The sequence below is a fragment of the Panthera tigris genome, chromosome B3 (assembly GCF_018350195.1).
Source record: "Panthera tigris isolate Pti1 chromosome B3, P.tigris_Pti1_mat1.1, whole genome shotgun sequence".
NCBI classification, from domain to species: Eukaryota; Metazoa; Chordata; class Mammalia; order Carnivora; family Felidae; genus Panthera; species Panthera tigris.
Window position 1 is genome coordinate 69,252,832 of NC_056665.1, and position 13,935 is coordinate 69,266,766.

General features: G+C 36.9%; 1 protein-coding gene across 2 annotated transcripts in view; it reads right to left on the reverse strand.

Moving 5' to 3' along the window:
* Positions 1 to 2,966: 2,966 nt before the first annotated feature.
* KATNBL1 (katanin regulatory subunit B1 like 1) overlaps positions 2,967 to 13,935 on the reverse strand; it is a 45,601-nt gene continuing 34,632 nt past the window's right edge. For both annotated transcript variants that reach the window (XM_042989267.1, XM_042989268.1), the window contains exons 4-10: positions 12,824 to 13,103; positions 8,638 to 8,756; positions 7,466 to 7,516; positions 7,287 to 7,376; positions 6,826 to 6,915; positions 5,925 to 6,018; positions 2,967 to 3,947 (exon numbers count right to left, since the gene is read on the reverse strand). In XM_042989267.1, the coding sequence (XP_042845201.1) occupies positions 3,915 to 3,947; positions 5,925 to 6,018; positions 6,826 to 6,915; positions 7,287 to 7,376; positions 7,466 to 7,516; positions 8,638 to 8,756; positions 12,824 to 13,103 (757 nt within the window). In that variant the 3' untranslated portion in view covers positions 2,967 to 3,914. The remainder of the gene's footprint in view (positions 3,948 to 5,924; positions 6,019 to 6,825; positions 6,916 to 7,286; positions 7,377 to 7,465; positions 7,517 to 8,637; positions 8,757 to 12,823; positions 13,104 to 13,935) is intronic.

The window sequence follows — 13,935 nt, forward strand, 5'->3', positions numbered from 1 at the left end:
CCCATGACTACAATATTTTAAATATTATTTTAAGGACTGCCTGGGTGGCTCAGTTGGTTAAGCATCTGACTTCAGCTCAGGTCATGAACTCACAGCTTGTGAGTTTGAGCCCCACATCAGGCTCTGTGCTGAAGCTCAGAGCCTGGAGGCCTGCTTTGGAATCTGTGTCTCCCTCTCTCTCTGCCCCTCTCCTGTTCACGTTCTGTCTCTCTCTCAAAAATAAATAAACATTAAAAAAATTTTTAAATATAATTTTAAGTACAGCACTGGAAAATATACTCATGATACTGCGCATATAATATGCAGCGTTTGTTTTTATTGTTATACTTGGTGCTGTTACTGAATCAATCAAGCTATCTTACAAATTAGAAATACAGTGTTCAGGGATGAACTTTTTATTCTATATTCTTGTTACAGAATAAGAAATGAGTGGGAATAGCTGGTCACAAATTTTATGACAGTTTTCATAGTTAGAATTAGAAATTAAGGGAGGAAGAATAAGAGTAAATACCTGCCAACAAATGTCCAGCAATACTATTTCCATTTGAAGTAACAAGAAAGTAAATGTATTGAAAGATAAGTAATGCATCCAAATTTATCAATCAAGTCAGCTGCTTGTGATTTTTTTTCTTTCTTTAAATCAACAACGGCAACTGACATTACCATCTTGTTCTTAAACAGGAAGATAACTGGGAATGATGGCTAAAATATTAACTTAAATTTTGCTTTGTCAAACTCTTTAACTTATTTAAGAAACTAAATATTTAAATATGACTCCTATTATCAGCATTTAATAGCTAATAATCATTACTCAAATTAGTTTTCCATTAATGTTAGTTAAATTAACAACTTGCCAAAAAAAGAAATGTTCTAAGTTTGAGAAAATTACTATTTCAAGGCCAGAAAGGTAGCTCTGAATCCACATGACCATTTTTAAGATTAGGACATAGCAAGTAGCAAGAATGTTTAAAGGCATTAAGATTTAATTCCTCAGTAGCCCTGAGGGTTTAGTGCTAATATTATTGATTCCCCAAAGTGGATACAGTATTTATGTTCAAATCCTCACATCTCAGGATTCAAGTAAATAATCTGTGTCAATTACTTTTGAAATTACTGCCAAAAGATTAATTAAAAAAAAATCTGATTAAGCTTGCTTCCTAACTTTTAACCCTTATTCTGATCATGACCATTCATTACAAAATCCATTCACTTTATCCCTAGTGGAAGCAAATTATTTGATTATAACCCTCTGTCACCTAAATACACTTCCTGTCGTTAGACCTGCAAAGTTAGCAACATCAAGTACAGAACACCTAAGAAGGTAGAAGAGGTAAAAAGGCATAGAGACCTTGGGTAGTCCCTCGGTTCTGTATAATTCTTAGCAGCACAATAACAAATGAGCAATGACAGACACCAATTGTCCTAATCTAGGTCAATACAACAGCCAAAATACTTTGTAAACACTTTCTTTGGCTCTTTCTGGAGATCAACACTGTTCTGATTAAATAGCATGAGAAAAACTTAACAGCAACCAAAGTGTTCAACAATATTTACTTATTTAACATCTTTTACCCAAAAATCTAAAAACTGTAGTAAAAATAATACTAATCATAACTCAGTAACTGAGAAGGGTAGGTACTAACAAAAACTGCAAAGGCCAAGAACAGAAATTAGGGGTGTGTGCTACTGAATATTTGTGAGCTAAAGACTCTGTTGCCTTATATAGCTCCGAGTACATAAAATGAAGTGTTCTCTATTCTCCTTTAACAAACCCAAATTTAGACACAAGAACTCACTGTTAACAGGATATTACCTACTCTTACTATCTTTTAATTTGTTAAAATTTGATTTTTACAAGATAGTGTTTAGAAAACGATCTTACCCACAGAAAATTATAGTGACATAATTACAGTATTAATATTACATGATTAATATTGTTTATTTTAAATATTAGAAGTGTATACTATCACATATACCAATTATTTGAGTTGTCTTTCCATTTGAGGTGAAAGGTTGATGCTAAGCTATACACCCCATCTTCCTTGTGACTAAAAGCTGAATTTGAAAGACATATACCTAAGGAAGTTGAAATATGTAGCCACGAATCTGTGTAAGTGTGCCAAGTTAGTGAACCTATGAAAGGACTGAACTCCTGTCTTTAGCCTCCTTAGCACCACACTCCAACTGAGTTAACTGGTTCAAACCGTTAGATAAGACAGTGGTAACTAAAGGAATAGGAACAAAGAAAGGTTATATTTCATCATCTTAAGGTTTTACAGAGATGATGCAGGTTTACGATTCAAATTCCCACCTCCTGAAAAACAATATGCTTAAATAACTCAGCTCTCAAATCACAGAAATGCAGTAATCTTAAATTATTCTAAAGACTTAAGAAAATAACCAAAAATGGATGTTCACTGTGAGGAATGCATAGCTATATGAAATATAGCTACACAAAAAATAGAGAATTCAGTAAAACATAACATTTTTAAAGCAAAAAAGTTATTTGTTTGGAATTCACATCAGTAGTGGCTAACTGGATAAATGCTAAAGATTTACATTCAAGTGCTTGAAAGATTACTGCAGAGAAATTCGATTACTAAAAATCTTTGCTCAGATGCCTCTCAGGCTTATAAAGATGAGATGATGCATGAACCACCAATAGTGGTATTTAAACCCCAATCACTTTCAAGATGCGATATATAGCTGTTAAGACATTCCAGAAGTGGGTTCACTGACACTAAAAATGGTAGATATATACTTAAAAAAAGAAAAAAAAGACCTCACACAGTCTGCTGGCATTTCATACCAACCATTGGAGGAGGTAGTAATGTAAAGTGTTGGAATTTAAAACACAAGGTCAGCACTAACTGTAAACATTTCTAAAGCACTGTATGTAATTCTTTAAAACATGAGTAGTGAAAAAGAACTAGAAGTCATATAAAAGAATTTAAAAAAGCAAAAAATAGAAATATTTAGTGAATTTACTCAAATGAAGAAAGCTTAAATGATACAGAACTGAAAATATTAGAAATCTATATACAATAAAAAGTGAATATAAATTAGCTAACTCCACGGACATTTCTAGTTAAGCATTCATACAAATACATATTCACCTTTTCTTTTATATAGGAATAACACATACATACATGACACAATGATTCTGGCAAAGAAAAATCAGAGATACTAAAAATATTCTCAAGTTTTAAAAATGGTATGGAGTAAGTTTTAGCAACAACGTTCTACATGAATGGAAACCCCTGATTTAATTCCATGATTTTATCATGCCAGAGCATGTTTGATGTTAATTTTTTAAACAGATATTCATATCATACACATTGGCTTATTAATAATTAAGGCATCTTGTATACACAGTATCTCAGTGTGGACAACAAATTTCTAGTACTGATTATTTTCTATGACGTTTTAAACTTGCAAAGTCTTTTCGAAATAAGAAAATAGCTGCACACACTTAAGTGTTTTCTTATAAAACACAATCTTCAAAAAAGTAACGATGATTGGTCTTTGTGATTCCTAGTGATAAGTACTGTCTTCTTTCTGACATAGTATAAATTATATTCTTATGCAGTATTGCATTAAGACCCAGTAGTTCTTAAACAATGTTACCAAATAACCATATAAGTCCCAAATGCAGCAAAGGGGAACAATCTTCATAGTGCACTTTCACCTCATTGAAGTTGAAGCTGCTCCTTTTGTACATTTTTCCACTTCAATGTGAAGCAGATTGTTAGGGTTTCATTAGTGGTTTCACGTGTGGCTTTTTAAGAAAAAAAAAAAGTTTTGATTTCTTCCACAGTTCACAGTTCTCAAAGGAGACTTTTTTTTTTTTTTTTTGGAAATCTTAGTCTGGGGACGTTTTGAATAATCAAATGCTCTTTTTAGTAGATAGTCTCTCAATGCAACTGCAATAAATAAGCATCTACATCCTTAGGGAAAAAAACCAAAACATTCCATTAGCAGGTACAGTAAATATACATAAACACATCCAATTCTCTTTTTTTTGTCACTTGATTTGCTTAAGCTTCCTTTCGTGATCTTTTGAGGGTAAAAAAATGGGTCTTACTCAACTTTTAGCTGCATTTGCTTAGCACAGGGCCTGGCACACAGCACATACTCAGTAAGTGTCTGTTAAGTGCTGAGTGTTTGGTTCCTGTGATCAAACAACTCTGCTTTTATAGCTACGCAAGATCATTAAATCATTCCCAGCAATTCCTTCAGCACCATATAAACCACAGGCCAGCGTGATGACAGCCTTTCTGATTCCCACCCTTGACAAATTACAGTGGAGAGCTTAATATTGTAAAAGAGGTTTTATCATAGGGTAAGGAACTTCACAGAGCTTTCAATCACTCAATATTGTCTTCAATAATAAATACAGTATTGTAAAGTTATATTTACAATAAAGCTTCTCTCTTTATAAAAAATTCTAATTGAAAGCAAATTTCTAAGGAGGTAATATTTTTTCAGCACTACTACCAAGAATGCAAGGTGCCTCCAGAACAAGGTGATATATGATGTATGTTCTGTAAGTACTCCATTTTCTATCAACTTTTACTTCATTTTTCCATTATCAAAAGAACAAACTAAAACAACAAAAAACTGGAAAACTGATTTTTATGAGATTTTCATCATTAAGAATTCTACAGAGTAAAATTATACACAGTGGTAACACACTTGTTTGATACATCATTTTGCTTCTTTTCTGAGGGTATCCAAGGAGAATTTTACAGGTAAATCCACAACATAATTCCTCTTATTTAGAATACTGTATTTTTTTTTAACTAAAGAATGCTTGTATATTTTTGACTAGTGCCCATTTATGATAGCACTATGCCCAGTAAAAGGTGCAAATATTTCTTAACAGTGACTTCTTTTTTGCACTTATATTTTAATTACTAATGGTTTCTGGAGTTTAAATGTTAAAATCCAAACTAGCAACATATCTTTCCCTTTAAGAGACAAGCAAAAAAAAAAAAAAAAAAAAAGAGACAAGCAAATAAATAACAATGTCAAATTAATTGTGATTGGAACATTTACTTCCCCAAAAGCAGGACACTTGCAAAAACCAAGTAAAAAATAAGCCTGAAATCATATGATTACATTCCTCACCCCTTGCTTCCTGTGTGTGACTATCTTTTCAGATGTCTTGCTAACTTGGGTTCTTAACTTTTTCTCTAATTGGAACTAGTTCATTAAATTCCCTCTAGCGCATCATTTCCATAGCTGTATCTGAAACACACTGAAAGGCTAATTCCTGTGTCCCTTGTCAAAGTTATATTCATATCCAGATGACCTTAAGCATTTACAAATATGAAATTAACTTTAGACCTTATTTGAATAGTAATGTATTGGATATTTGAAAGACATCATTTATGAATGCATAATACTAGTACATCATTTCTAATATTTAATTAAGATTTGGGGCGCCTGGGTGGCGCAGTCGGTTAAGCATCCGACTTCAGCCAGGTCACGATCTCGCGGTCCGTGAGTTCGAGCCCCGCATCAGGCTCTGGGCTGATGGCTCAGAGCCTGGAGCCTGTTTCTGATTCTGTGTCTCCCTCTCTCTCTGCCCCTCCCCCGTTCATGCTCTGTCTCTCTCTGTCCCCCCAAAAAAAAAAAAAAAAAAAAGTAAAAAAAAAAAAAGATTAAATACAGATTTTTAAGCTTAACTTTTTTTTAAGTTTATCCATCTTGACAGAGAGAGAGCTCAAGCAGGGGAGGGGGCAGAGAGGAAGGGAGAGGATCCCAAGCAGGCTCTGCACTGCCAGTGCAGAACCTGATGTGGGGCTTGAACCCACAAACTGTGAGATCATAACCTGAGCTGAAATCAAGAGTTGGAGGCTGAACCGGCTGAGCCACCCAGCCTCCCCAAACTTAACTTTATAAGCTTAAATGTTGATTACCTTGGCTATGTTACCAGTATATCCTGGAACCAAAGTAAGATGATTTTCCTGTTCCCATAATCCACTTAATTGCTGCTTTAAAATCTGAATATTTCTATGAGGAAAAAAAGAGAGAAAATGCAAATAAAAGAATACGTATTTAGTAAATATACTTAATGAACACAGGTTTTTAAGATTTCAAGTATTTATCGGAGAAAATTGTACCATTTGAAGCCAAGCAACTCTTTACAATGATACTTGTTAGTTATGGAAATTAAAAGATTACTTATTTGTTAAAGCAGGAAATAAAACTAGGTACTTGGAGCATTTGGACAACCTCTTCCTGGGTATGAAGTGGGAAATTTTTGAGAGCCTAAAGAGAAAATTATGGACTTTAATCAAACTGTTGGGGGGATATTTTTTTGCAGCTTCATGATAATCTGGCTCATTTGGTAGAACACCCACAGAATTTTACATCAAGGCAATATTCAAATTATGATAATTATAGTATATAATCATCCAACTGAATTTTCAGGTTAATGTCTAGGTAGTCAAAAGACGCTACAGGATGCTTCCATCTCTGTGCCTCAATACTTAATCCACCAAAAGTCCTCTCTCTCTTCCTCCCTTACTCATTATAACAGATATGAGGGTTAAATCACTGCTTTGCTTTTTCCTCCTAAAATCACATGTAAGGTTCTGCCAGAAAAGGAGATACATGGGGTTACTAGGCTCTGGAATTCAACTTCCATATGTAATTTTCACATGTGAACACTATTCCAATTTATTATTTCTCTGAAAACGAAGAAAATAAATTATTATTTAATGGTGATCATGGAATAGAATTATCACCTAGCTTAATCAAACTGCTTTTCTGAAAAAATTTTGAGTAGCCAGAATTTATTTTTAAAGATATACTCACCCATCATTTATAATTTCTGTTTTGGATGATAGTTCTGACCACCACCTTTTTATGACTGCTTGAAGCCAGTTTAAACCAACTATTATATATCTGAAATGACATTTTGTTACAAAATTCAAGTGCTTTCACCCAAGAAGCTTTTACCAAAAAAGATACACTCCTCCCACTTCAAAACACACACACACACACACACACACACACACACACACACACACACACACACTTTCCCCTTTAAAAAATTTATTTTGCTGCTTTCAAAAGCTGTATTTTATGTAAGTTGTTTATAGATGCTTTTGTAATTATTCTTCAGTCATCTCATGTTCTTTTCCTAATTGGATTAAAAGCTCTCTGAAAACAGACACCATTCATGTCTCATGTAGCTCAATCTATCACTATATACACGCAAGAAACAAAATCAAGGATGTTGAAAGAGAAAAGTGAATTGAGAGATTAGCACTTACTCTTCGAATTTGCTTTTAAGTAAGGACTTGACTAGAGGCAACAAATCTACACAGCAGCCAAGTGAGATGTACTGTTTTTCCTCCTGTAAACTAAAATAAATACTAAGTTGTAAAAATATCAACAGGTCATCTGCCCTTCTATTTAAACTTACTTTTTTTCTGAAAAATATTATTTTTACCTATTGGTGAGCACAGGAAGGCAATCCACGACAACTCCAAGATCTTCTATCCTGTGGGTACAAAACTGCTTAGAGAACAGATTTCCTTGTTTATACCCTTCACACTGCTTTTGAGAAATTTACTCATTCAACAAATGATCTGAGTCTCTCTGATGAGCCAGGTGCTGGGGATACAGCAGTAAACAAAGAGAAAGGACATGTATTTCAGAGTAGGATGTGGGAGAGGGCAGAAACAGACAATAAACAAACAAGTAAAATATATACAGCATGTTGATAGTAGTAAGTGCTATGGAAAAAAAATAAAACCAGAAAGATTGGGAGTGAAGAAATGTATATATTTTTAATGTTTATTTATTTTTGAGAGAGAGAGAGAGCGCGAGCGAGAGTGGGGGAGGGGCAGAGAGAGAGGGAAACACAGAATCCAAAGCAGGCTCTAGGCTCCAAGCTGTCAGCCCTGAATCCAATGAGGGGCTTGAACCCTGGAGCTGTGAGATCATGACCTGAGCTGAAGTCGGACACTCAACCAACTGAGCCATCCAGACGCCCCAAGAAATGTTTTTTAATAAGCTGGTCAGGGAAGGCCTCATTAAGGTACTGTTTGAGAAGAGACTTGAATACACTGAAGAAGGCCATGATTAAAGTTTTCGCTCAAAGGGGATTTTTTTTTTAAATTTTTTGAAGTTTTTATTTATTTTTGAGAGACAGAGACAGAGTGCAAGCAGGGAAGGGGCAGAGAGAGATGGAGACACGGAATCAGAAGCAGGCTCCAGGCTCAGAGCTGACAGCACAGAGCCTGACACGGGGCTCGAACTCATGAACCACGAGATCATGACCTGAGCTGAAGTCAGACGCTTAACTGACTGAGCCACCCAGGTGCCCTGCTCAAAGGGGATTTTTAAAAGGTTATTCTCCCCATACTGGTATCTCTTAGTTTTATATTGTAAAAATTTTAGAGAAGGTAATAGTTTTGTTCAATATGATGAAACCAATGGTTTTCTGTATTTTGTTTACTCTTAGATTGGTGATAAATGTAATTTAAACTATATTGTTACTAGTGAAGCTAAATATAAGAAGTTTAAAATTTTAGCCAGTATAACATAAGAAAGAGGCACTTCAAGACAAAACACTGGAAATTGCTTTAACTGAACAAAAGCATAAAAGGTCACACTTACCTCACCAAATAGGCTACAAGTTCACTTATACTTCTCTTTCTCCAGAACGTTAAAGCTACATTCAATCTCAAATTCCTGCTGAACAAAACCTGTGCCATTGTTTCATGGTCCTGAGAAACCTGAAAGGCAGTAATCTAATTTGTTAAAAAGCTCATTGAAACACGACATGAAAACATTTTTTTTAAATTAAATGATTCTGGTAGACATAGTTTTAAATTATGCCGAGGTGACTCCTTTTACAGCCCCCTGCCAAAGCAATGTTACAGTTAAACATAGTAAACAAATGATCTGAATAAATTTAGGACCTGTACGTTTTTTATCAATGCTTTTTATTTGCTACCATTTTCTTTTTAAATCTCACCAATTTATAAAATAAATTATATTTAGCTCACCTATAAGCCTGGGATTTAATCTATAATGTGGATTAAAGGAAAAAGTGAGTATGTATAGGCTAGTCACTATCAACTGAATAACATGAGAAGGAAACCACAAAAATTCAGTCATGACCAATATTTAAATTCATTTTTTCTTATATAATAAATTAATACATTCCTATTGTAAAAAGTTCAAATAGCACAGGACTGTATCAAATAAAAAGTGAATAATCTCTATCTGCCCACAAAAAATCTAGTATCACTCTCTAGAAATGTTAACTGTTAATCACAGTTAACAGACTGGTATGTATCTTTAAAAAACCATTTTCTAGACAGAGACAAATTAGATATACAAAATTAAAATATTACAACATTGTGTTTTTGAAAACCTTGTTTTTCACTTATATGCACTTATACAAATATTTCTGTAAGAATTTTAGAACTGGAACAACTAGATCCATTTTTAAAAAATAACAGATTAAGATATAATTCACATACCATAAAACTTAACCACTTAAAATGTACAATTCAGTAGATTTTAGTACATGCATGGAGTTGTGCAACTGTTATCACGATCAGTTTTTTTTTTTAATTTTTTTAAACGTTTATTTATTATTGAGAGACAGAGTGTGAACAGGGGAGGGTCAGAGAGAGGGAGACACAGAATCCGAAGCAGCTCCAGGCTCTGAGCTGTCAGCATAGAGCCCGACGCGGGGCTCGAACTCACGGACCATGAGATCATGCCCTGAGCCGAAGTTGGACGCTCAACCGACTGAGCCACCCAGGCGCCCCTATCATGATCAGTTTTAATCAACATTTTCATCATGTCTAGAAGAAACCCTGGACTCCATTCTTCCTTCTTGCCAGCCCCTGACAACCATTAATCAACTTTCTGACTCCATGACTTTACCTAGACAGTTCATATAAATTGAATTATACAACAGTTAGCCTTTTTGATATGGCTTCTTTCACACAGTATAATGTTTTCAAGGTTTATATATAGTGTAGTATATATATTGGTACTTCACTCCTTTATAATGGTCAAATAATATTCCACTGTATGGTTTTACTTAACAATGTTTAATTTTCCATCTTTCTTTTATCTTATCATTATTTTCTACTTGAGAAAGAGCATGTGTGTGTGAGCAGAGGAGAGGGAGAGAGAAGGAGAGAGAGGGAGAGGGAGGGAGAGAGAGGGAGAGAGAGGGAGAGAGAGGGAAAGGGGGAGAGAGAGGGAGAGGGGGAGAGAGAGGGAGAGGGGGAGAGAGAGGGAGAGGGGAGAGAGAGAGGGAGAGGGGGAGAGAGAGGGAGAGGGGGAGAGAGAGGGAGAGGGGGAGAGAGAGGGAGAGGGGGAGAGAGAGGGAGAGGGGGAGAGAGAGGGAGAGGGGGAGAGAGAGGGAGAGGGGGAGGGAGAGGGGGAGAGAGAGGGAGAGGGGGAGAGAGGGGGAGAGAGGGGGGAGAGAGGGGGAGAGAGGGGGAGAGGGGGAGAGAGGGGGAGAGGGGGAGAGAGGGGGAGAGGGGGAGAGAGAGGGGAGAGGGGGAGAGAGGGGGAGAGGGGGAGAGAGGGGGGGGGGGAGGGAGACGGAGAGGGGAGGGGGAGGGAGACGGAGAGGGAGGGGGAGAGAGGGAGAGAGGGAGAGGGGGAGAGGGGGAGGGGGAGAGGGAGAGGGGGAGGGGGGGAGGGGGAGAGGGGGAGAGGGGGAGAGGGAGAGAGGGAGAGGGGAGAGAGGGAGAGGGAGAGGGAGAGGGAGAGGGAGAGGGGGAGGGGGAGGAGAGGGGGAGGGGGAGGGAGAGGGGGAGAGGGGGGGAGAGGGAGGGAGAGGGGGGAGAGGGAGAGAGGGAGAGGGAGAGAGGGAGAGGGAGAGAGGGAGAGGGAGAGAGGGAGAGAGGGAGGGAGAGAGGGAGAGGAGAGAGGGAGAGAGAGGGAGAGGGAGAGGGAGAGGGAGAGGGAGAGAGGGAGAGGGAGGAGAGGGAGAGGAGAGGGAGAGGGAGAGGGAGAGAGGGAGAGGGAGAGGGGAGAGGGAGAGGGAGAGGGGAGAGGGAGAGGGAGAGGGAGAGAGGGAGAGGGGAGAGAGGGAGAGGGAGAGAGGAGAGAGAGAGAGGGAGAGAGAGAGGGAGAGAGGAGAGAGGGAGAGGGAGAGAGGGAGAGAGAGAGGAGAGAGGAGAGAGGGGGAGAGAGAGAAACAGGCTCCATGCTCAGCACAGACCCTGATGCAGGGCTTGATCCCACAACCGTGGGATCATGACCCAAGCTGAAATCAACCGACTGAGCCACCTAGGCATCCCTCTTCTTATTTACCTGTATTTATTATCCTAAATGCAATGTTCATTTTCATTTACCTACACGCTTAAGATCATTTTAATCTAAAAAGATTTTCTGCTTGTATGCCACAGAAAATGTTTTTCAAGTTGTCATGCCAGATAGAACAATACTAAGTGTACCAACTCATAGTAAAAGAAGTTAATGTTACGTATCCATCAAAAAATTGTAGAACCATTATTTAATTACATGGAAAAAAATCCAAATTTATTAAACTTAAAAATCAAGTAATCAAGCAACATGTATAACATGAAGAGAAAAAGATACATCAAAAATTTAACGTGATTATTTCCAAATGTTGAGATTATGAATAAGTTTTTCCTTTGAGTTTATTTTCTACAACATATACAATACACAAGCGATAATAATTATAAACTCATGTTTATAAATTTTATCAAACTATTCCTTCAAATGACTATTTTTTAAGAACTTATTTGTGAAATTTCCTTTTTTTTGTTAAGCCTATTTTGAGAGAGAGACAGCAAGCACACCAGCAGGGGACAGACAGACAGAGAGGGGGAGAGAGAGAATCCCAAGCAGGCTCTGCACTGTCATTGTGGAGCCTGATACAGGGCTCAAGCTCACAAACCGTAAGATTATGACCTGAGCAGAAACCAAGAATCGAATGCTCAACTGATTGAGCCACCTAGGTGCGCCTCAAATGATCATTTTTATTTTTTATTTTATTTTTTTCAGTGTTTATTTATTTTTGAAGACAGAGACAGAGCATGAGTGGGGGAGGGGCAGACAGAGAGGGAGACACAGAATCCAAAGCAGGCTCCAGGCTCTGAGCTGTCAGCACAGAGCCCAACGTGGGGCATTAACCCACGAACCATGAGACCATGCCCTAAGCAAAGTCAGGCACTTAACCAACTGAGCCACCCAGGTGCCCCACAAATGATGATTTTTAAAAGAAAGCTGCTTTGTTTTTGTTTTTGAGGTGGTTTTTCATAAAACTCAAGTACTGAAAGTATGTAATACAATACAATTTGTAATAGATTTATAAAATTATACAATCATCATCACAATCCAATTTTAGAGTATTTCTATCACCCAATATTCCCTTGAACCTGTTCAAACAACTAACTTTACCTGAGCTAGAAAAGCAGTAAATCTCAGGGGGTTTGCCTGAATGAAGCTTCCAATGGTAATTTTGAGGGTCAAACAAAATGTTCCTGGATAACTGACTTTGGTGGTCCACTGTTGAGGCAAGATTTCTTCTTTTCCTTTCCTTTAAATCTCTACTGGTCAACTTGCCATTTTGAATATTTATTGAAGCTTGTCAATCATTTCATTCTATCTCAGATATCATGACTTAACGAAATGGAATAACTACTGATTCAAATTTGATTAATCTAGAAAACTGGCTCAGGGAGTTACAATTACTCAAGTCCAAATTCAATGCGCAGTGAATTACTCTGCTAGCAGAATATGACAAAGGAAAAAGCCAATAGTATAATAGGATAAAGTTAGCCTCATATAAATGACTTACCTCAGAAAAAAACCCACTATATTTTGATGATGGGCTTTCTGTCTGTGAAGAACCAGAATCACTGGAGTTAAGCAAATATGTTCGACTATCATGGCGTAATTTTTCAGGCAGGTGACCTGCACAAGCCAGTTCGTTTTCTTTATTTGCCATGTCACAGCCCCCACTTCTAGGGGACTGTTTTTTTCTATAACAAGGATTTGGAAAAGGATGATGCGCTTTCTTTCTGCGATAGATCACTTTACGTAGTTTATCTGGGCTTTTCACAGCTTGTCCAACTGTTCTGTAAAAAGAATTGATTTTTTTAAAATGAAAAAGAACCACATGAAAACCTTTACAACTTTTTAAGCAGAAAGATTCAATAGGCCACATTTTGTGATTACAATCCACTAAAATTAGAAGAAAATAGAATTAAAAAAAAATCTTAACTCTTAGATTGACGAGGAAAATAAAAAGGAAATTACAAACCATCTAAAAGCAATGAAAAAAATAATACTTTATACCAAATGAAACTGAAAAGGCATAATAACTAGATGCTTTTAAAATGAAATATTACAGGGGTGCCTGGGTGGCTCATTTGGTTAAGCGTCCGACTTTGGCTCAGGTCTCGTGGTTCTTAAGTTCGAGCCCTGTGTGGGGCTCTGTGCTGACGGGTCAGAGCCTGGAGCCTGCTTTGGATTCTGTGTCCCCTCTCTCTCTGTCCCTCCCTGACTCACGCTCTGTCCTCTCTCTCTCTCAAAAATAAATAACATTAAAAAAAAAGGTTTTTTTTAATGGAATATTACAAAGAAAAATAATAAAATGAAATATTAGTTTGAATTGTGCAAATCTGAAATATATTTTAATGTATTATACAAAAGAATACTCTGATTAGACTTAAGTATATTTAATTTGTTTAAATAAGATGAAACACAATACAGCAAATCTCACAGTTTTGCATGGTGATTCTCAAACGTTTTGGCCTTGGGATGCCTTCCAACTCTTAAAATTATTGAAGTTTCAAAAGAATGTTTTTATGTGGCCAATATCTACTGATATTTACTGTATCAGACTTTAAAATTGAGAATACTTATTGATTCATTTAAGAAATAATAAGCTTGTCACATGTTAACACA